Source organism: Vicugna pacos, chromosome 1, assembly GCF_048564905.1.
Source record: "Vicugna pacos chromosome 1, VicPac4, whole genome shotgun sequence".
Taxonomy (NCBI): Eukaryota; Metazoa; Chordata; class Mammalia; order Artiodactyla; family Camelidae; genus Vicugna; species Vicugna pacos.
The window spans coordinates 85,112,182-85,134,562 of NC_132987.1; the positions used below are offsets into that span (position 1 = coordinate 85,112,182).

Below are 22,381 nucleotides of genomic sequence, written 5' to 3' on the forward strand. Positions count from 1 at the left end.
ATAAGAGATACAGCCATCCCAACTTAGAATGGGCTAAAAATACTATTCTATGTTTCCATTCAATTTGGTATGGAGAGAGAGAGAGAGGCTATTAGCTGTTCAAGGATGTTTTAACCCTCTTGGAGGTTCTCCCTTCTGTCTCCCTCCTTCTTTCCTTGCCTCCATCATTCCTGTTTGGCCACTCTGCATGGGGTATGGCATTCAAGTAAAACATATGAAGTAACGGGGTCATTTATCAGGACATAGACATGGCAGAGAAAGGCAACTAAAGTGTTCAGGCAGTCCTCATAAAGGAAAATGTCCGACAGAAGATATGCCATATACCTGGGAAAGTAAGCATTCCGGTGGTGTTCATTTTACCATTACAGAGGTTACCAGAACCTCGGTGCAGTGGACCCTGGCACCACTGCAGTGGGATAATGGTTGTTACTCTCTGACCATTGAGCAGTGTTGGAATATCCAGCCCATCTTCCTCTCCCTCACATCACTTGATATTTCCTTTCTGCCTAAGCCTACTAGGAAAATGTTTTTACTCTTTTAAAGATGAATGTAGATACCTATTCCTTCAAAAGGGCTCCCCACAGCACAGCTACTGACTCAATGGTTCTAGGTGATGCCTGCAGGCGCTGCTGCTGTCACAGAGGTCAATGAACCACTCCATCATGTGTGGCAAAAACGCGGCCAATGAAACACACAGATTAATAATTCTCCCCTAACTAAAGGGTTCTTAGGACCCCATATCTGTCCATAAGAGTTAATATGGTGCAACTGCAAGGCTCAGGGAAGTTGAGTTCCCAGGGGACAAACTAAATATTGTCTCTTAATGCTTTCCTGACTATGCATAGCAATTTCAGTAGGCAGGAAGATAAATCTCTAATTCCAGCACGGGACCTTTTTTTGACTAAATTGGTCACTTCATGTAATTCAAAACTCCTTTACTGCAATGTTAACTTTAATGGGCTTGGAAGGAAGACGATTTCTCAAGATGAATGTATTTCTAAGGGGCGGCTCAAGACATAATAGGTATGTTTAATGTAGCTGTAATGCTCCTGACTCCAAGTTCTGTTGCTTTAGGAATTTATGTACCAGAGTTCTCATCCTTTACTCCCTATACTCGACAATCCCTTCTCCCCAGTCTCTCTCTCTACCCTTTTTTTTTTCTCATTTTAAACAGGAAAATCTAGAATGCTAATTTCAAAATAAATAAAGCAACCATAAATTAGTAGGACTAAGCAGCCTTCTAACGAAAATGACTGATAGTTGATTGCTATCTGGCAAATACAGATAATGCAATTCCCTTTTACTGATGCAACAATCATCTATTTAAAATGCATGACAAGACCTATCTGACATGTAAACTTGTGTGTTTGTTCTAAACCCTTATTTTATCCGTTAAGCCCCATGTTACTGTCCACTGGGGAAAAAGTCAAATTCTAACCTCTATATCTTAGATAACCAGTAAGAGAAGATATTTAAAAACTTTTTGAACAAATGAGGTTAGCTACTAAATACAAATGTTCATTTAGGATTCATTTACTTACGTCAGCAAAATCCTGGAAAGAATAAGATTTTTGGCCCCTTGAAAAGCACAAATCACCTTCATGCTTCCTGACATAATTCTACATTCCGTTTTATGACATCTTTCCTCAGAGAAGCTCCATTTATAGAGATTGGTTTATAATTTTAACAACAAAAGGAAATTCCCTTTATGGGTTCAAAATGAGAGGCCGCATATTTGCATGTAAAAAGAATGTGTCCTACACTCAGAGAGAAAGATTTCGATCCTGCTCCTGACAAAACTCAGGCTGATTAGCCACACCACTCATATTTCTTTTCTGCAGTGTGTGGCTAATATTTACCTAGGTTTATGGTGGGTAAACACTGAATAAAGGCAAGCAAGTTTTATTTAATCATCTCGACTTCAGCTACACACACACCTGTACTGTCAACAAAAATTTGACATCTCCATGTTTATGTCAGGAGCAGGATTGCCAAGTTGCTTTGGTCTTGATCATTCAAAGGAAAATCTTAATTGAAATTGAATAATTGTCATTGTCTTTGATGTGGGCCTCCCTCAGATAAGAGCCTTGCAGAATTATTGTAGAAAAGGGGGAAGTGTGTGGGCGGAAGCTGTGCACATGCTGCGTCTGTCCATTTAGGAGTAAATCACAGTGCTCTTCCTGCTGTTTGGGATTCTGTCTGTTGACATTAAAATGTCCTCACAACTTAGAAAAATCATTAAGGATTCCATTTGCACCTCTCTGGTGGGAAGTTAAGAAATAAAACCATGCCAGCCAGTGTACATTTCAAATATTTACAATCCTATGCTTTCTCTCCAGGCAGTGCTCTCACAGTATCCCTCTGAGAAATTAGTGTCGACACAGAATAGCCCTCCTCGAGGCTGGCATTTTATTAAGGAAATCTGAGTCACTTCTTTCTCCACCATCCCCCAGAACCCTGCTCTCATTACCTCTGATGCTCATGGCAGACATTAAAGAAGGGAAAGGAAGAGAGGACCAGGAAAGGGAAGGGGGAGGCAGTAGGAAAGGAATAGAAGGAAAGGGGAGGGAAAAAGGGAAGACAAGGGAAAGGGAGGGGAAGGGAAGGGAGCAGAAAACGTCACTGGCACTTACCAGTTGCTTAGTAAATATTTTCACTGAACTGAGCCTCCAATAGCACACTTCCATTCTGAATCTCAACTGAACTGTGGTTTCAGTAACAAGGGACAAAGTGATAGCAGTAATGTTGGCTTCTAAGTATTCTATGTACAGAGACAGCGGTCCTTAAGGCTACTAAAGATCATTCCATGACAAATGAAAGGTTAAAGATTGACATGAAGACAATTTCTTAACAGTGAAGTGATGGGAAGGGTAGTGGAAATAGTTTCAGAATTTCTTTCCCAGAATTTTAAAAAATTGAATACATTTTTACCTTTCTGACATATCCGACTCCAGACATACCTTTCTGACATATCCAACTTCTGACATACCTTTCTGACATATCCGACTCCTGATAGAGAAAGACAAATATCATATGATATCACTTATATGTGGAGCCTAAAAAAAAGATACAAATTCTATTTACAAACCTAAAATAGACTCACACACATAAAAAATAAGCTATGATTACCAAAGGGGAAAGGATAAATTAGGGGTTAGGGATTAATAGACACATGTTACTACATATAAAATAGATAAACAACAAGGACCTACTGTATAGCACAGGGAACTATATTCAATTTCTTGTAACAGCAAATAATGGAAAAAATCTGAAGAGAAAAAAAATATATACATGTATGTATATGTGTAACTGAATCACTTTGCTGTACACCTGAAACTAATATTGTAAATCAACTACACTTCAATAAAAAATGAGAAAAAAAAAGCATGTCTGAGTCCTGAAGACTTTAGCTGGAGGGAAGGATACGTCATGGACGATGGAGGTGAGGATAAGAAAAAGAGACAGACAGAGAAATCTAAGGAGAGCTTCTTGCTTAGGCTCAAGCTTTTTCTAGGTTAACATGAAGGGATTCCACACACACACCTTTGATCACCAGATATTCTAGAAATATATCCCCTCATGTCGTCCAGCACCAGGACCTGGAACTGAGTGGTTTTGTCACTGAGCTCATCACTTTCTCAAATGGCAGGAATCACCACGGTGCTGACCATGTCCACCATCCTCTCTGGTGTGAGTGCCTCCATGCCCCAGGCGTCCTACATCAAGGCCGTGGATGTGTACCTGTGGGTCAGCTCCCTCTTTGTCTTCCTGTCGGTCATTGAATATGCAGCCGTGAACTACCTCACCACAGTGGAAGAACGGAAACGACTCAAAAAGACAGGAAAGGTACTGGCTTGCTTGGACTACTGGATCCTTTTGGGAATATGAAAAAGACTACCCTCATTTCTGCCCACTCCTGACAGCATTGCAACCCTTGTATAGAGTCCATTGTGCCTTGGCGGGATGCAGGTTTGCAGGATGATGACCGTTTAATATGGAACTTCATACTGATTCTCTCTGCTCTGTGCTGGCTGGTTTCCTCAGATCCTCATTCGCCTTTGGAGGAGGTATTTTGTGTGAGGAATTTCTCTCTGTGTGCTCCCCTCCACTGACTCTAACCCTTGGGAAGAAGGGGTTGTACAAATCACATCCTTTCAAGTAGATGATGGTGACGATAATAATCATAGCCAACTTTAATGAGAGTTTCTTATGCATTGGCATCGGGCTAACCACCCAACGTATTGTGTCATTTAATGCTCAGAGTGACCCCGAGAGGTGGGTACATTATCAGCTTCATTTTACCAAGGTGAAGTAGGAGCAGAAGGGGAGTATTTGGCCAAGGTCACACAGCTAGAGAGGAATCGGGATTTGTTTCTGGAGCTTCCTGACTCCAAAGATTATGCACTTGACCAATAAAGATAGCTCTTCGCCAAGGGCTAGGATTTGTTGCTCTTTTCTTGTCACTCGGGAAAGTGGTAGAGCATAAAGGGAAGTTCTTCTCTGCACAGTATCGTGGGAATAAGGTGCCTTCTGGGCTCTAAATGTATCACATGTTTCTTGTGACATTGCTAATAAATCCGGATAGACTGATCTTTACCTGCTTCATTTCATAAAGGATTAGGGCACCAGTTCCCTGTTGTTATGAGAACTGACATGAGGTATTTTGCTTCAGAAGCCTAAGTGATCAAATTAATTTCTTTGCTATATATATGTGCATGTGTATTTGTATATATGTATAATTTTAATCTAATATATTCACATGGGTTTAAGAAATTCTTATATGAGCATTTATACATGCCCCAAACATTATTTCGTATTTTTATACTTCTAGTGAGAGCATTTCATACTTTTCAGAGCACTTTTATATCGTCTTCTTGAACTGAACCCTCAGATCAGCTCCAGGATGGCGGCTTTGCAGAGATTATTTTCTCTCTTTTAAAACTCCAAAAGCAGAATTTTAGTGAAGTAAGGTGATTTGCCAAAAGATCCACAGCCAACAGAGCTGCAATTGCAATTCAGATCTCCTGTAATGCTGCTTCATTTTTATTTCATATCCTTGGAGTCAAAGCTGTAATTGAAGCTGATTTTGCTTTATTGCAGATGCTTCAGTTTCTTTTGTTGACCGCATGTGAGTGTGGGTCCTGTCGCACACACCCACAGTGACTGCTCTGCAGGGGTGAGGGGGTCAGGAGCCCTTAGATGAGTATGTGGTAATTGGCATGTACGCATCACCTGGGATTTGTTAGGATTTTCGTTCAGTAGCTCTAGGGTGGAATCTGAGAGCCTGCATTTCTCACCAGCCCCAGAGGCAGCCAATCCTTAGCCCACGCTGTGAAAAGCAATGATTTTGATCATCTGTGAAGTGAAAGGTGACAGAGAAAAATGTGTGATGAGGGAAAGAATTTTGTTGTTCTTGTTGTTTTGTTTTGTTTTTACATGGGGAGTGGTTAACCCTCGAAAGAGGCACTAAAGTAATGTTGGCTTACCTCTGTCTAGTCCTTTGACTCACAAATATCTACATCTCCCACCCCCACCTGCCACTCAACACACATTTTTTTTAACATTTTTTATTGAGTTATAGTCATTTTACAACGTTGTGTCAAATTCCAGTGTAGAAACAACACACATGTTCACACTACCTGAATTTTTTTTCACTTCATCATATTGTAGACAATCTGTATACCACAGAAGAGATTCTTTTGACTTAATAAGTGTTGTTCATTTTAAAAATTTATTTTTTGATTTTAAAAACAATTTTTCTTTTTTCTCTTTTTTTCTTCTTCCTTCCTGTCTTTATCTGATCTTTTTTTTAATTGAAATATAATCAGTTTACAATGTTGTGTCAATTTCTGGTGTGCAGCATAATGTTTCAGTCATACATATACATACATATATTCGTTTTCATATTCTTTTTCACTATAGGTTACTACAAGGTATTGAATATAGTTCCCTGTGCTATACAGAAGAAACTTATTGTTCATCTATTTTATATATAATAGTTAGTATCTGCAAATCTCAAACTCCTGATTTATCCCTTCTCACCCCTTTTACCCCTGGTAACTGTAAGGTTGCTTTCTATGTCTGTGAGTCTCTCTTATTTGTAAAAAAAAAAAAGTTCACTTATGACCTTCTTTTTAGATTCCACATGTAAGTGATATAGTATGGTATTTTTCTTTCTATTTCTGGCTTACTTCACTTAGAATGATGATCTCCAGGTGCATCCATGTTGCTGCAAATGGCATTATCTTATTCTTTTTTATGGCTGAGTAATATTCCATTATATAAATATACCACAGCTTCTTTATCCAATATCTGTCAATGGACATTTAGGTTGCTTCATGTCTTGGTTATTGTAGATAGTGCTGCTATGAACAATTGGGTGCATGTATCTCTTCATATTAGAGTTCCCTGCAAATATATGCCCAGGAGTGGGATTGACTTTTAATTGTAGTAAAATATATACAACATAGAAATTTTCACCATAATTATTTTTAAATGTACAGTTCAGTAGTATTAAGAACATTTGCATTGTTGTACAGCCAATCTCCAGAACATTTTCTTCTTGCAAAACTGAAACTCTGTACCCATTAAACAACTCCCCATTTCCCCCTCCTCTGATCCTTGGGAAACCACCATTCTAAGCATCTTCCTTCAAAGGTGCAGTTATCTCAGAGAAGTGTCCCACTTGCAATTCATATATTTGTGGGACAAAGGAAAGGGCACAGGATTTGGAGCCAGAAATGATGCCAAACCTAACTTGCTGGCTCTGTGTTCCAGGCTGTCTCCTAAACCTCATTCTGTATTTGCAAAATGGTGGAATTTCTTCCCTGTTTACCTCACAGGGCTGTTACAAAGGTCAAATGATATAATAAGTGGGTTTGAATTTTTTCAAACTATAAAGTGCTCCACAAATATTAAGTTCCTATTGTGATCAGTGCCCACACCATATGCTCTGAAGGAGTAGTAGTTTTAATAGGGATAGTGAGAACAGGCTGTTTGAGACCAGAGGGTGGGATGCTCTGATAAGGGGCAGGGAAGAAGGATACGTGTGCAGGTTTGGGGGTTAATGAATGGCATCTCTCCCCATCATCCCTGAGCTGGGGAACCAGTGAGAGAGAGAGATGTGGGAGTCAGGCTGATTGCTGTGATGATGTTATCTTTGTTACTGATAAAGCAGTTTGGAGAAAGTGTGTTAGGTCTGTGAGCAGGAAATGTCATTATTATTTCATGGCTGTATTAAATGTAGTTACTCTCTTGGTTGCTGGTGAAGCTAGATGATTTAGGACTCCCCCTGTAAGGACAGTTTCCTTTGCCTTATTTCAGAGAACAAACCAGGACACGAATACAGATCTGAAAGTGAAAACTCAAAAGGGACTGAGCCACATATGCCAGTTCCTTCCTCCAAACCCCTAGGATGGAGTTATTGAGGGATGGTAAGAAAGACCAGGACTGTTAGGCTATGGAGTTCCTCCCTATGAAATCATAAAGTCATGCAAAGCTCATGCCCTACCGCCACCACCATCACCACCATCGCACACCTGTGCCCATCACCCCCAGATGCCAAGAGCTGGGAGAGACAAGGGGCCATCGAAAATTTGTGCTGAGTGTCGACCTTTTCCCAGAAAGGTGAAAGGAAGCTGATTTCTTTTTTATTCCGTCATCCACATGGTCTCCTAATTCCAGGGCTTAGAACTCAGTCTTCTAAAACAGTTACATCTGTATTCAGCTATAATATGCCTTAGCTATGTGCTTATTTGTGGGCTGAAGTGAAAAATTAAAGACCAGTTCTAAAACTGTTTCTGTTGGAAGAGCCACCTTGTAAACTTGTGGAAATTAGTAGCCCATTGGTAAATGGTGTACTGCAAGACTTAATCAATTGTATAGATCTAGATTATCATAATGAAGAAAGAAAATGATATTCTTGTTTTTCAAAGAAGATTACTTCTTCTTTAACATACTAATGACATTGTTGTTAACATAAAAATGTGAATGTCCATTGGGACGACTCAGCAGCGTTCTGGGTGCCTAGCAAAACCACCAAGGAGACTATACATAGTTACTCCATCCTTAGATCAAGAGTTTAATATATTATTGTTATCATTGGCTACTAGTAATTCAGTCTTGATGTCATTTCATGTTTATTTTACACACTTACATTTTACTGTGGAAAGTTTCTGCAACTAAAACAAAAAGGGACAACATAATTTGAGTATCAGTCCCTGGTTAGTTTACTTACCACACAAAATAGTCCCCATGTCTCTTGAATTCAGTAAAATACTAGGGTTTTGAATCACTATGAACCAAATACATGTTTTGGCAGAATTTACTCTGCAGTGTCCAATCTGAATTCTGAATATTTACATCCAGTAGTAGCCTGTCCATGTTTGTTCATTTTTTTAACTTCCCTATAGATCAAGAAGTGATTTTGTTTTCTCAGAAAGAGATTAGTAACAGCTGCTTCCTAGACACAGCTCTGTACCGGTGAGAACCATTATCTCCCTTAGAGTAAAACCTTAAAGAAAAATGGTAGTTTAGATTCAATCAGGCAGTGGAGCCAGAAAGCACTGATAATTCATTCCTTCCAAAAAATAAGCCAATTTCAAGTTGTTTAATTGAGCTATGTTAGTAACACTCATAGGTAATTTTCAGCAAAAATGGAAAGGTTTGGCCAATTTGCATTTTAAAAGAGCAGTTAAAATCATTCCCTACTCCCACCCCAGATTTAAGCATAAATGGATCATCAGATATTGTTCTGTTTGGGATTGAAAACACACTGATTGGGCATACTGCTATGTTTTCTGCGAAGGGGAAAAAATACAATGAAAGACAAATCCAATTGTCTTATATTAGTCTTCTGACAAATCATATTCAATTTTAACTCACAAACTTATGGCAAACAATTCATACAACTCAAAAACAATGTTCCCTTCTTGGGAAACACACATGGAGTGTAACAGTCTATCAGGCCAGGAACTAAATTAGAACACATTGGCAATTATAGTCGTGATACATTTATTTGTAATAATGCACATCTCTCTCTCTCTCTCTAAATACCTATTAAAAATGGGTCTCTAAAATGATGTTTTCCATTTATTATGAACGTGACTTTTAATCAGACACCAGAAACAAAATCAGAATTCTGTTCTTTAAAATAAGCAAAACATTCTTAACATTTATTGAAACTATGTTTAAAATCTGATTGTTTAGACTTTTAGTGTAATTCCTCCTCCTAAAACCATATTCATGACTTACTAACAAAAGTCTTTTTGTCAGATTTCTGGAATATACAATATTGATGCAGCTCGAGCCATGGCCTTTGATGGTTGTTACCATGACAGTAAGACAGACATGGACCAAACTTCCTTTTCTCTCCACTCAGAAGAGGACTCCATGCAAGGAAGATTCACAGGCAGCCCCAGCATAGATTCACCTTGGATAAAGAGAAGAAAATCCCTACGAGGGCACGTTGGTAGAATCATCGTGGAGAACAACCATGTCATTGACTCCTATTCACGGATTTTATTTCCCATTGTGTACATTACATTTAATTTGATTTACTGGGGTATCTATGTGTAAAGAGGAATTCTCAATGTATAAAACTTGTTTTGGAGTTATGTTTAAAACAACAATGACAAACAATTCTTAACTATGAGTTGGACGATACTAGACTAAACTGGAGTCAGCCATCTTTCCTGGCCCAAAGAAGGCTTGAAAGTTGACTAATTTCCATCTCGGAAAAAGTTTAAGGTCCCAGGAGAATTTGACACCATCAATAAGAGTCACAGGCATGTATGTTATGGAAAAACAATTTTCATAGGGAAAAGCTTTATAACTACTTCATCTGGATTCTGCTTGCTTTCTAAATGTAAATTACCAGCATTTAACTAAGGAATAAAGCTGGACTATGACAGTAATTCAAGGAGAATTCGTTCCTTAGTGCCAGCCAAGTGCCAGATTACCTAACAGAGCTGAATCCTTCTAAAGATGAACATCAGCATCAAGGTAGTACCATGGACAGTCACCAGCTGAGATTCCCACAAAAAGCCTCTCTCGTCCATATCCAATCAAGTCTTTTATCTTATTTTTCTATTAAGTTTCATATATTGTTGAGACCAAGGGGGACAAAAAAAAAATCTAAACTTCACTCAATCTTACCATCCTAATGTTAAAGTAATATGTCAATCTTCAATAATAGCATCTTGTATTTTGTAGTTAGGTATAGCTTTCATAGATTTTTGGAGGTAGTTACTTTATTCACCCAATGTTTATTGGCCTCCTACATGTGCCAGCCACTTTATTTGGTGAAATGAATACAAAATAACATTCCTGCCATCAGTGAGTGCACAGCACAGTAAGAACAGTGAATTGGTAGCTACAATAAATAATAAATGGAATGTATGTTAAAATAGAGCTAAATACACTGTGCTGCCTGGGTCTGAAAAGCAGATATTGAAAGGAGAAAAAGAATATCCATGAAGGAATGTGGACTTTCAAATTATAAGCAACTGAAGATGCTTCCATTCCAGTCATAGTATTGAGTTAAAAATGGAATGAAATTTATATATCCCCATAGCAATCTTTAGTAACTTTGCTTGAACCAAATAAATCAGGTCAAGTGGGTATTTAATAAAGGTTTGTTACATAGAAAAATCTCCAATGATCAGCATTCATTTTGTAGATTGACGGTGTATGTGCTTTTGTGTTGAGTATTTATGAAAAAGAGTCCATTTAAAGATAAGCTCTTGGGAGGACGTATGAAATATTTCCCATCCTATTTTGATTACTGGTATTGAATTAAGGGAAATAAATTACTGGTGTATTACTTTCAGTGTCTTAGCATTTATTTACCAGAGAGAGAACTAAAGAGATTTTAATTATTTCATACTAGGTGAAGATGGCTTCCTGCTTGTTTACCAGTAACATTGGTTTTGGTTCTCTGCTGTGAATGACATAAGGTTCTAGAAACTTATTTTCCTCTTGGGTGCAAAAGATTTAAAGGCAAATTCTTTCTCTACTATGACTTTCCTCATGGGCAGGCTAATTCTGGGATACTTCATTCTATTTTCTTAATACAACCTTTCCAATTCTTTCAAAACTTTCCAAAGATTGTGTTTTTCTAGGAAAGGGTCCCAAATTGAGCTGATATAATTTATTTAAAACCTTTCTCTTTAATTGAAGATAGACTATAAATAAATTTTAAAACTACTTATTTAGTAGCTTTTAGGCTTGACGTAAAATTTTTACATTTTCTAGGATTATATTTTCAAAATACAGAACAGATTAATATCCGAGGTGGTTCTTTGGAAATTCGTAGCCATTATTTAAGCAAAGCACTACAGTTGGATTAATATTTCTGATTCTGACATACTCTGCATATAATTGATGCAAAAAAAAAAAAAGAAGACAAATCTACCAACGAACAGAACAAATCTACACAGTTCCTTTCTTCTAACTCTCTGGTTTTCCAGACATTGCTGTTTTTTCTTCTACTTTGAACTATAACATTCAGGATGTCCAATGCTTCCCTTGGGCATATTCATTTCACAATTTGAAATCAAATGCATCACTGAATATATTTGGCAATCTAGACTAGAAAAATGGGTCCTACTGCACTGCACAAGCTCTCAACATTCCTCTTGGGGGGCACTGATGCACAAGTTTTGACCAATCAAATGTAACTTTTGTTAATGTCTAGAAACACAGTCATTGCATTATTTAGTAATAAGTGTCTAAAATATATTTACTGCTCAAGAGAATTATTGGAGTGTTCAGAACGAGTTCCTAGGATTATAGCTCATTTTCTTCTCAAACCAATGGATTGTTGAAGACTGTGAGGACAGAGCTGTTCCTGAGAACTTCATTTCTATAGGGGAGCAACAAGTTTTCTGTTTCAGTTCTTACTTCACGAAGAATAAAATCACAGTTACCTGGGAAATCTGTGAGTGACAGAGAGGACACAATAGTTACCTCATCGTGATTTTCACTTCATTTACTGATCACAATCCGGAACAGACTGTGTGTGGTTGTTCACTGAGAGATAAGCTTGGATAAAATGCGAGGATTTCAGAAAATAAGTTGCTTTCCAAGATTAAGAAAAAGCCAGCCAGCTCTATAAACTGTCTAAATACAGAAACTGGCTATGTTATAAGGACTGCTCCGAAAAACCTTTAAAAAGATAGATTTTTAACTTAAATTTATTGTTTTTGATCTGATTACAAAAGAAATATAATTTCATTTTAAAAATTAAAAATGCTAATTTGCAAAAATATCCACTCAAAATTAAGCAGTTTACATTTTAATGTATATTCTTAGAGTTTTTCTATGTATAACATATTTTTCTAGTGGAATCACTTTGTATACTTTCCTTTGTTGACATAAACCGTTATGCCATCCAAACACTGCAAGGGATACAGTAATGAAAGATGGACACTCCCTGACTCATTGAATGCACATTCCATTTGAAAATGTGTCCAAATTATGCCGTTTGTAACCAGGTTTTCTTCTCTAAGCAAAATTTTTTCAATTTGTTTAATTTTTTTCATAGACAACTATGCCATGTTTTCCTGTGAACTAATTTTAATACGCTGCTGAGAAATCTACTGAGTGAGTATGCAGTAGTTTACTTAACCCATCTCCTGTGGGACATTTTCTTTAATTCCCCTTGGGTGCTATTATAATGGCTGCAATTAGCAACATAAATAATATTTAGATGTGAAATTGTTGTAGAAACAAGTGAAATTTCTAGCCTTATCCAAATTTCAGCGTTTATTTCTTTTATAAGAATCCCTGTTTGCCTCTGGAATCTGCTATGTCAGACTCATCTATTTGTCCAGATGCTCTGGGGTACAGATCACTGTAACCGAAGAAACTTTAAAAGTTTTAGTTTATGTCTTCTCCCAGAGCAGAGCCTACATACATGTATATATAGGTATATATATATCCACTGGCATTCCCTTTATATAAAAGAAGTTTCAGCATTGTATAAAATACTTACATGACAGGAATCCTGCTTCCTTCCATGACTGTTATGGCCACCACAAGCCGCCTTTGTTAAGTAGGTAAGTAACTGAAGTTGCAAACATTTGCGTATGAGTTGCTACAAAATCATAATTTATGGTTACATTGTCTTAATCCTTGCAGGTGGGTTAGTTTTCATGAATAAGGTCTCTCATTTTGTGTCACTTATAAACCTGTTCAAATCACATAAAACATACACATACATATAATTTTTTTAAAATGGAGATTAATGAGGAAAGGGATTATATCTAATCCTATTATCATGATTAAGGTAAAAATGCCAATGAGATTACATAACATCCTCTAAAAAGCAGGGGAAAGAGGTGGTGAGGGAATTGCTGTTTCAACGACAATTCTGAACCTGGTGCTGCTATTTCCTGGTGAGGCCTCGGGCAAAGCAATCAGTGTTACACTCCAACTGCCTCCTTTAAGAACGGAGCCCCTACTCTGTCCTCGTAAACACTGCCTTAAAACACTTGACCAAACTGTGAAGTCCTGCCTCATTTCAAAGTTACATCACTTTCCAACTGCTATGCGACTTTCCTGGATTTAACAAAGAATATAGAACTTGAACTTTTATTTTCCCTCTTGTAAAGAAACAATGAAAGACTAAATGCACAAGATTAAGGAGATGATTTTCAGGCTATTGCAATAGGAAGGGTGTTCATTTTGAGGAACATCTCAGAGTAAAGGAAGGGGGTCGATAACTTCAAAGAGGCAGATAAACAAAGGGGTCACACTCACTCAGGAAAGGTATTGGTGGGTCTTATCTCAGAATGTACGAGAGCAAGGTGGCTACTTCCCAGAAGATGAAACGGTGGGGGGTTTTTCAACCTTGCTGTACTTTCTAGGAACACAAGGGCTTCAGGAAAAGTTCACCATTGTCAGTTATCCTTCCATTTCAATCCACTGCTGAATCATAATGCTTTTTGGTCGATGATGGGACCAAGTGAAAATAGATTTCACAGTCACTGGGAAAAATTATGAATTTTCTTTTCAATATATCAATACTTACTTTTTTGAAGGAAAAACTGAACTATGTTTTATTATCAACTAGGTCATTTGAAGGATGAGCTATTACTTTTAATCCTAGGATCAGTACAATTCATTATAAAAACTTATTTTCTACAAGAGTGCTTCAAAGGCTTTCTACCAAATTGTGCTGCTCGTTGATCTCTTCTTGCCTTAGGCAATCAAAAGTCAATGACGTTATAATGTCATTAGCAACTATTTAAAAATCTATTGTGAGGTAATAAGACTTTCTGAAGTTTGATACAGAAGCCTGTGTCCTTTAAAAGTGACATATGTTCTGATATTTCCAAAAAGACTAGCGGATTGAACAAGGCTTCCTAAGAAAGGGAGTGCTTGCACCCACACTTATTTCTTCTCTTCCTTCTTCAGAGAACATTAATGCAGGTGTTTCCAGCATTTTGCACTTTACAAAAAGTGCTAAAAACACAAACCCACACATCAAACAAATTTTTAGAGCTATCACACCTCTCCAAAATAACTTAAAATGTGTTTTGTTAATTAGGTTGCATCTTGGGTGAGGTCATATTTAAATTAAATCATGGATCAAGGTGAAAGGAGGCGCGGGACCTGATACACAGCTTTTAAATAAATATGCAATCCATATTTATTTGAAAGAGGAGACAGTTTTGTGAAAATGAACACTTATATTTAATATGACTTATATGGATAATATGTACTTGAAGTAGGAGAGGAAAATAAGGCAAAGGAAAGAGAAAGGTGGAAGGTAAAAATGTACTTGAGCCACAAAATGAACTACTTGAAGTCCCGTGTATCTTGGGGAAATATTTGGATTTGAATGTAGAGTTGATTATATTTGACTATTTTGGATAATATCCTTGTCTAGATGAATGCAACCAGGTGATTTATAGCTCATTCCCACAAAAGATGGTGTGTCTTTGAGCAATCAAAACAATTAACCTACATATTGGTCACTAAGTAATCAGTACAACATACTATCTTGAGGGACAACCAACCCATTTCAAATTTCTCTCTCATGACTCTCATTTACCCCTTTTGTGCAGTGAATTTACTAGTGGAATTTCTGGTGAGTTCTACTTGGTTAACATGGGTTACCCATTTCTCATACTACTGAACCCTTGTTTTATGTGTAACAAGCTGAGTTAGTCAGGGGTATAGACAGAAAATGGCTGTATTATTCATCAATAATTGTCAAACGTGTTTTATGGACGACTCCTTCTCTGCCCCTTGCTGACTTCTCAGGTGGATCCCATTGCTTTTTGGGTACTTTGAGTTATCAGTCAATCAACAAACACCTACCTATATACATACATACCCAACACTCACTTTGATGAGAGCGATGATAATTTTCAGGTGGAAAGCCTAGACTGAGTCAAGTCTGTTTTCCCTCCCACAGCTTGGCGCCCACTCTGAACTGAGGAAACTGCCTGAGGAAGAAGGGCGAACTTGCCCTTTAATACAGGCCTCTCTCCCACCCTCCTCCATTCCACCTGGTTCGGGGGCCAGGAACGGATGGAGAGGGTTAGGGAAAGAGTTGGCAAGTCTTTTACTTAAATGATATGTACTTCAGCTCTTTTAGTCTGTTGATGTCCTCTGGGTGGCAGGCAGAGCCTACTTCCGGGGCATGAAACCAGTGCCTTCACGCAGGGCCTCACCTTCGGGGTTAATGCTCTGCAGCTGCCATCTTGACATTCTTAATAACGTCTTCTTTGGATCTGTTTTGTAAGTGAAGTCCTTTGGGAACAACAAGCATGGACCAGGGCTTGGCACATGCAGTTCTGCCTCCCATCCTGTGAGATGGGTTCTGGACCTCACTTTCTCACCTCCCTCTCCGTTCTCTACCCAATGCAGAGGCTGGTACACAGATGCAGGGTGGTTTGGGACCAGTGCACACATCTCAAACCCTGTAACCACCCTGGGCTGGCAGCACCATGGTGAGTTTGGAGGATGGCTGGACTGGAACAGGCCTCCCATCACCCCTGATCCAGGTAAGGAGTGGTCCCTGGGTGGAAGGTTGCAATCCCCTGAGGGTTGCTGGTTTGCTGTGAGTTGGGGCCATGACCAGTGCATCAGGGCGTGGTATCCCAACCCCTGGCCAGAGCACAGTACTGTCGGTCCAGCAGTTAGCAGGTGGGGGAACTCGACAGCCTGTGGGCCAGAGGCTCCTGTGCCTACCCGGGTCCCAGTGGCACCGTAGGGCCCTCCCATGCCCCTGAATGTCTGCACTCACCTTTCAGGTATTTCTGTGCTTGCGAGAGCACGACATTAAATAGCAAATTAAAAACAACACTACGATAGTGAAGAGGGAGACTGCAAAAGAAAGGAGCCACCTTATATTTTAGTACTTTTAATGACTGCTTCCCCCTCTACTTTTGGACCAAGGAGCTCCACATTTTCATTTTGCGCTGAGCCCCGCGCATGATGTAGCTGGTCCTGGTAACGTGTAGAAGCTTTCAAAGGACGCCGGTGAAAGTTCTTTTAGAGCCTTTCAACTGATCTGACTGACCTCCTGTGGCCCCACACCTCCTTCCCTGTTTATGCCAGTGGACCCTGCTGTCCCATAATGCTTGGCCTTCACCACCTGCTATGTCACTCTCTTTGGCACCTTGCAGGTGGACCAAATGCAAATACTTTCCACAGCACTGCCTCAGCCCAGAGGACACGCAAGGATCCTTGACATAACAAAGGGTGTTTGAGCACTTGCCGCACACTGCCTTTTGGCCTCTGCGTGCCGCCTTCTTCTTCAGGGTCCTCCAGGCAAGAAGCAGCCACTTGTTCACAAATCATCCCCAAATTCCCACAACCGTGTCTCAGAAACCCAGGAGCTTTGGAACTACACTCAGATATTCTCTGATAGGAGCCCTGGAACAGAGCAGCAGATCCCACAGCTCAGCAAGCAGCTGGCTGGGGACTCCCCTACAGGTGACCCCAGTCTCTCTGCCGGGCTCTGGAGTCCGTGTCACCTGGCTTGGTGGGAGGAAGGAAAGTGCTACAGCGAGCTCCACTGGGCTGATGATCTGCTTTTCTATGTTCCCTACTTCCACAGATTTCCCTTAGATTTTCAGTCTTTGTACTCGGAAGGTGGATGATGCTCATGGAATCAGCTCGGGCCCTTTTAGTGAGTTCTAAAGGGCAATGTCTCTGGAGAAATGTGGTGCTTAACTGCAGCACAGTGTGAGGTTAAAAGCTGGGTGGGGGTTACCACTAAAGCAGTGGTGAGACATTTTGGGCTGTCACAGCTTGGGAGCAGGCACTATTGGCATCTGGTGGGTAGAGGCCAGGGATGCTGCTGAACACCCTGTGACACACAGGACAGCCAAGTCTCAGGGGCTAATAACACCCAGGTTAAGAAAGCCTGCTCTAGAGCCAGACTGACTGGAATAACATCTTGGTTCTGTCTCCTGCTACTCTGTGACCTTTGACTAATAACTTAGTCTCCTGGGGCCTCAGTTTCCTCACATGCAAAATGAGGAGAATTATAGCATCTTTTTCACAGGTTTTTGTGTGGACTAGTAAGTTTGAGTAAGAAGTTTAAAAAAGTGCCTGGAAAATGGTAGGTGGTGAACAAATATGACTGTCTCCTGTTTTGGGGCTTTCGCTGAAATATCATGTAAAAACCCCATTAGGTCTACTCCTATACAAGTTATTTTATTGCAGTTTATGCATTCATTTTTAGAAATAAAATTACAGTCTCTGTAATTTAGGGTTATCTTTCTTTTCTATATTTAGAAGCAGTTTGTGTATATTTTCCTTTTTAGGGTTATCTTTCTTTTCTATATTTAGAAGCAGTTTGTGTATATTTTCCTTTTCCTTGGAAGTTAAAAAACATCTGTAGACCTGTCAGTTCCTGGCTACTACCACACTGGATATCAGTTGGTTGGTCATAATTAGGTCATTTTGATAAATTTTTTAAAAGAAAATAAGTAAACTAATGTACAATCACTATGCCGAAGTTCTCTCATCCATCTGTACATTATTTTTAGTCTCCCAGGAAACATTTTCAATAGGAGCTTGTTTACTTTTTTAACGAGGCAATCCAATAAGTATGAACAGAGAGCACTTGTGCAGGCGTGTATCTTATTTTTATAAGAATCACAGACAACTCTATTTCAGGTTTAGAGGTAACATATTAAGTAACAAAACATCTCCATGAGGAAAAGTCATTGGCTGAAACCCAAGGTGTGTTCTAACATGTGCTGAGCTGCTGGAGAAGGGAAATCTGCAGTATCATTTCATTTAAAGAGATATACAGCCTAATAACTGAGTTTCCTATATGCACAGGCTCTAAAAGGAATTAGACAGTAAGTAAGAAAATGGGAATACTAGCTCAATTCACTTTTGTAAACACTGAGTAGCTACAATGCAAAGTTCTGTTCCAGTTCTCAGAATGGAAGAAAACAATTTCCTGCCTCTAAGACATGCAAAACAGACACAGTTATATGTAAAATATAATTCCAAACAGTGATGGTATGCTTTTTTTCAAGTTAAATATATTGATTTCCATGAGGTATATGTCACAACTAAAAATTTGGACGATCTCAACCTGGATCATCCCCTCCCCCCGCCAAAAGTCTCTTCTAAAGTTACCGCAATCCCAAAATTATTCCATGGTGATAAGCATGTCAGGTTGAAGGTGCCTTGCTTGATGAGTCTTGTCAATGAACTGAAGCATATATGTGTAAAAGGCTCAACTGCATTTAATTCATTCTGTGGATCACGTTCAAGATGCTATAAAGGATTTAACAACAATGCCTCTCGGGTGAATCACATTTTATGGTTTTAAAACTTTTCTGCTTACTCTCTCTCACCTGAGACTCACCTAAAGACTCATATAGCTTTATGAGTTCGGCAAAATTAACCACTTTTACAGATGCAGATAAAAGAGGCAGAAAGAGAGGATCAGTAGCTAGGCAGCATGGGCTTTAGATTTAAGTCCCAGATCTGCTATTCAGTGTCCATAGTTTTGAGCAAGTTATTTAACCTTGCTATGCCTCAGTTTATATATATATACTATATATATATATATATATAGTATATATATATGTATATATATACATACATATATATATAATCAGTCTATTTATATATCTATTTCTATATCTAATGCTGTTTATAAAAATGATAATAATGGTATAGATACAAAATAAAGTCATATATAAGAAAGAAACTATTTAGATATTTTCTGGACCAAAGTGAATACAAGTACATAAGGGGCACCATTCACATAGTTTAAAACCATGTGTGTGCCTTCTAGAGTTCTGCAATGCAGCAGCCCTGCAAATTAAAAGAAAGTTTTAAAACAAAAAACTTTAATGTACAAATACTAGTCATTTTACAAGTTCATCAATGTTTATAGATGCATGAGTGATTCCAACCAGACTGATTTTTCTCCTAACACCCTGTGAAACTCGGTGCACAGACCCTTAGGATCACAGAATTTGAGAGTCAGTAGGGACAAGGCAGAACATCTGGCTCGGTCTCTTTTTATAAATGAGGAAACTGAGCGTTAGCAAAGAGAGAGAGTTGTCCGAGTTCATATACTTGGTGGCCTCTCCCCCCCGAGGTAGACCCAACAACCTTAAAAAGTGCACTCACACACCATGTTTCTTAGATTGTGGCCAGCTGCACTTTGACTGGAGGTGGAGGTAGGACAGGGGTGCACGTTTGCAGCCTGACCCTGGGCAGGTCAGGCCTGGTGGAGTCACAGTGAGGAGGCTAAATTCCTAAGGATCTCCCAGGAGAACAGCCTAGGAGGAGGCCACAGAGAAGGATGACAAACCTGGGTCTGAAAAGAACTTTTAACAAAGCAACCCCAAGGTTACGAACATAAAGGACCTCTGCAGGAGTGTAACTTAGTTTTGTAAGAATCACAAACACATCTGTTCAGGGTTTATGTCCAAGACAAGACAAGAAGGGAATTCTCTACCTTCTCCTGTCATCTTGGCATCTTGTTCCCAGGATCTGCAGGAGGATCCCAAGTTGATTGATTCAGAATTCTGGGGACTTCTAGGCAGGTCTGAGTGGCTGAGCCAACCCTGACTATCTATGACACTGTTTTCATGAGAAAATGAATTATGGAAAGGAGATAATTGACTTTTTAATGACTCTTGGAATAAATAAGTTGGGGACTGGATAGTATTCCTTTTCTTGTCTTCTGGCAGAGCTTTTAAACTCAACTGACTAAAAGCAAAAGATGAAAAAGAAGGTATTGGAAACAGTACATTAGGAATGCCATAGATCCTAGAAGCTCCCTGGGCAAGTTAATGGGCCACTGGCCACCCTCAACCCTCCTCTCCCTCACGTCCGCTCCTTCCTCCTTTGCTTTACAGACATGCCAGGCACCGTGTTTAGGTCCGAAGATCATAACTTTTTTGCTTGCCATACTAAGAAATCTGGACTATAATGAAAATATCAGAGAGAATACTGAAAGTCTAATTTTGCATTAGGGGAACTGCTACATGCGATGTATGATTTTCCCTAGCAGAGCTGACTTCAATATGTGCTTTGTTCTGTTAGACATCCTAGGTACTATTCTATATGCCAGGAAATAGTTTTTTGTGTTGACATTGGAACTATTTATGACAGACACAAAGTACTGCTTTTCCATGTAATGGACAAGGGTGAGAATTTACCATTTTCTGAATCCCTGTAACATCCATACTGCTCTATATTATCTTCAGGAGATGGTTTGAAGTACAAATAAAGAACAAGGTATGTTACCAACATCATGTGAAGTAGAGTAGAGTTTTTACGTAGTCTTCTCTGAAAGGGCTAAATTTGAACTGAACTCCAAGTTCCTTGACTGGAATCTGCCCGGCAGCTTTCAGGTGATGGTGGGAGGCAGAAAGCACAACACTCTGGGAAAGGACTAAACAGTTGACTGACTGGTTTGGCTCCAATCTTGTTTCTGCTACTTCCTAGCTGTGTGACCTTGTGCAGTTACTTAACCTCTCCTGACTCACTTTCCTCAGCTGTAAAGTGGAGTTTGTGGTGAGGAGTCTATGAAACACCTAGCATGGTGCCGAAAAGCAGAAGAATTCAGTTCAAGCCTTGCTATGGTTACCGGGAAAAGGAAAGTAAGAATTACCTTGGTTCTTAGTCACCTGAAAAAAACTTTCTTTTGACAAGAGACAGAAAATGTGATATAAGCAAGATTTTTATTAGTGAAGTAAAAAAAAAAATAGTAAAAGATACTACACTCCCGAGAATTGGGAGCAGGCCAATCCAAGAGAGGAAACATGGCGCCATTCCTTTGTTTTTCCTGTTTTCATATCCTGGTTTCATGATTGATTGATTGATTGATTGACAACTCAGGTTCCCTGTGCTCTGTTAACACCCATCCCGTTTTGGGCAGGTTCGTCGGGTCAAGTTATACCAGGTCCCCTCCTATGCGCAGCTGCAGTGCTTTGATTTTAACTGGCTTCTTTTACTGGCCCTTATTCAGAGAAAGTAAAAATATCTGGTGTCCCTTTTCCTGAATGCAGACATTGCCATTTTCTGGGTTGTTCCTTTCCCCTTCTTCTCCCCCTGCCCAGCGTTCATTTCTATCTCAACTACCTAACACTATTACTGTTACTTTGGACAAGTGTCAGATAAAGGTATGTATACTTCGTTTCCATTAGCTCACGTGTCACTTAACCATCAGATACAGCTGCTGGTCTCAATCATGTTAACAGAATGAAAAGACGTCTTTCCTCTGTGTCCCCTTTGGCTGTCAACAGAACAAAGAAGGGCACAGGCCAGAGCAGAGGTGAGTAACTGACCCCCTTCCCACTGGTCCCAACCTCTCAACCCCGAAGTCCTGATAATGAGTCAAAAGGAGAGAGTGTTAGGCCGAAATTAGTCAAATCATTGCTTTTGTTCTTTGCTTCTACCGCCACAGTTGCAAGAATTTCCAGTATTCTTTTAAAACAGGATTCATTCTCTCTCCGGGAGCAACACATTTTACATTAAAGCTGTCTTAGTACAAAGCAGCACAGCGTAGCAGACAGCGTGTCTAAGAAAGTGATGGAGAACCTGAACCACTAGCTCCCTAAACCTGGGCAGCTCACCTCCCCTCTCCCGGCCTCAGGTTCTCATTCATTGAAGGAACATGGTTGTACTAGAATGCGTCCCCAGATTCTGAGCCTCCTTCCGCCCCGACTCAAAAAACAACAACAAAATCCTCATTTATTTCCTTTTACACCGAAGAAGGAAATGTACCGGCGTGAGCCCTGACCACACTCGGGATCCGAGTGCCGGAAGCACCCCCACCGCGGGCGGCCGGCGGCGCGGCCGGGAGGCGGGCACGGAGCAGGAGGGCCCGCCCCGAGCGTGCGCACAGCGCCCCCCGCCCGCGCCCCGCCCCCAGCCC

The 22,381-nt window shown here is 39.6% G+C and overlaps 1 protein-coding gene across 1 annotated transcript in view; it reads left to right on the plus strand.

The window, feature by feature from the left end:
* The window catches only part of GABRR3 (gamma-aminobutyric acid type A receptor subunit rho3), a 48,769-nt gene extending 38,216 nt beyond the window's left edge, over positions 1–10,553 (plus strand). Inside the window, exons 8-9 of the mRNA XM_072970341.1 lie at positions 3,650–3,846; positions 9,274–10,553. Coding sequence (XP_072826442.1) covers positions 3,650–3,846; positions 9,274–9,576 — 500 coding nt within the window. The 3' untranslated portion in view covers positions 9,577–10,553. The remainder of the gene's footprint in view (positions 1–3,649; positions 3,847–9,273) is intronic.
* Positions 10,554–22,381: the final 11,828 nt, after the last annotated feature.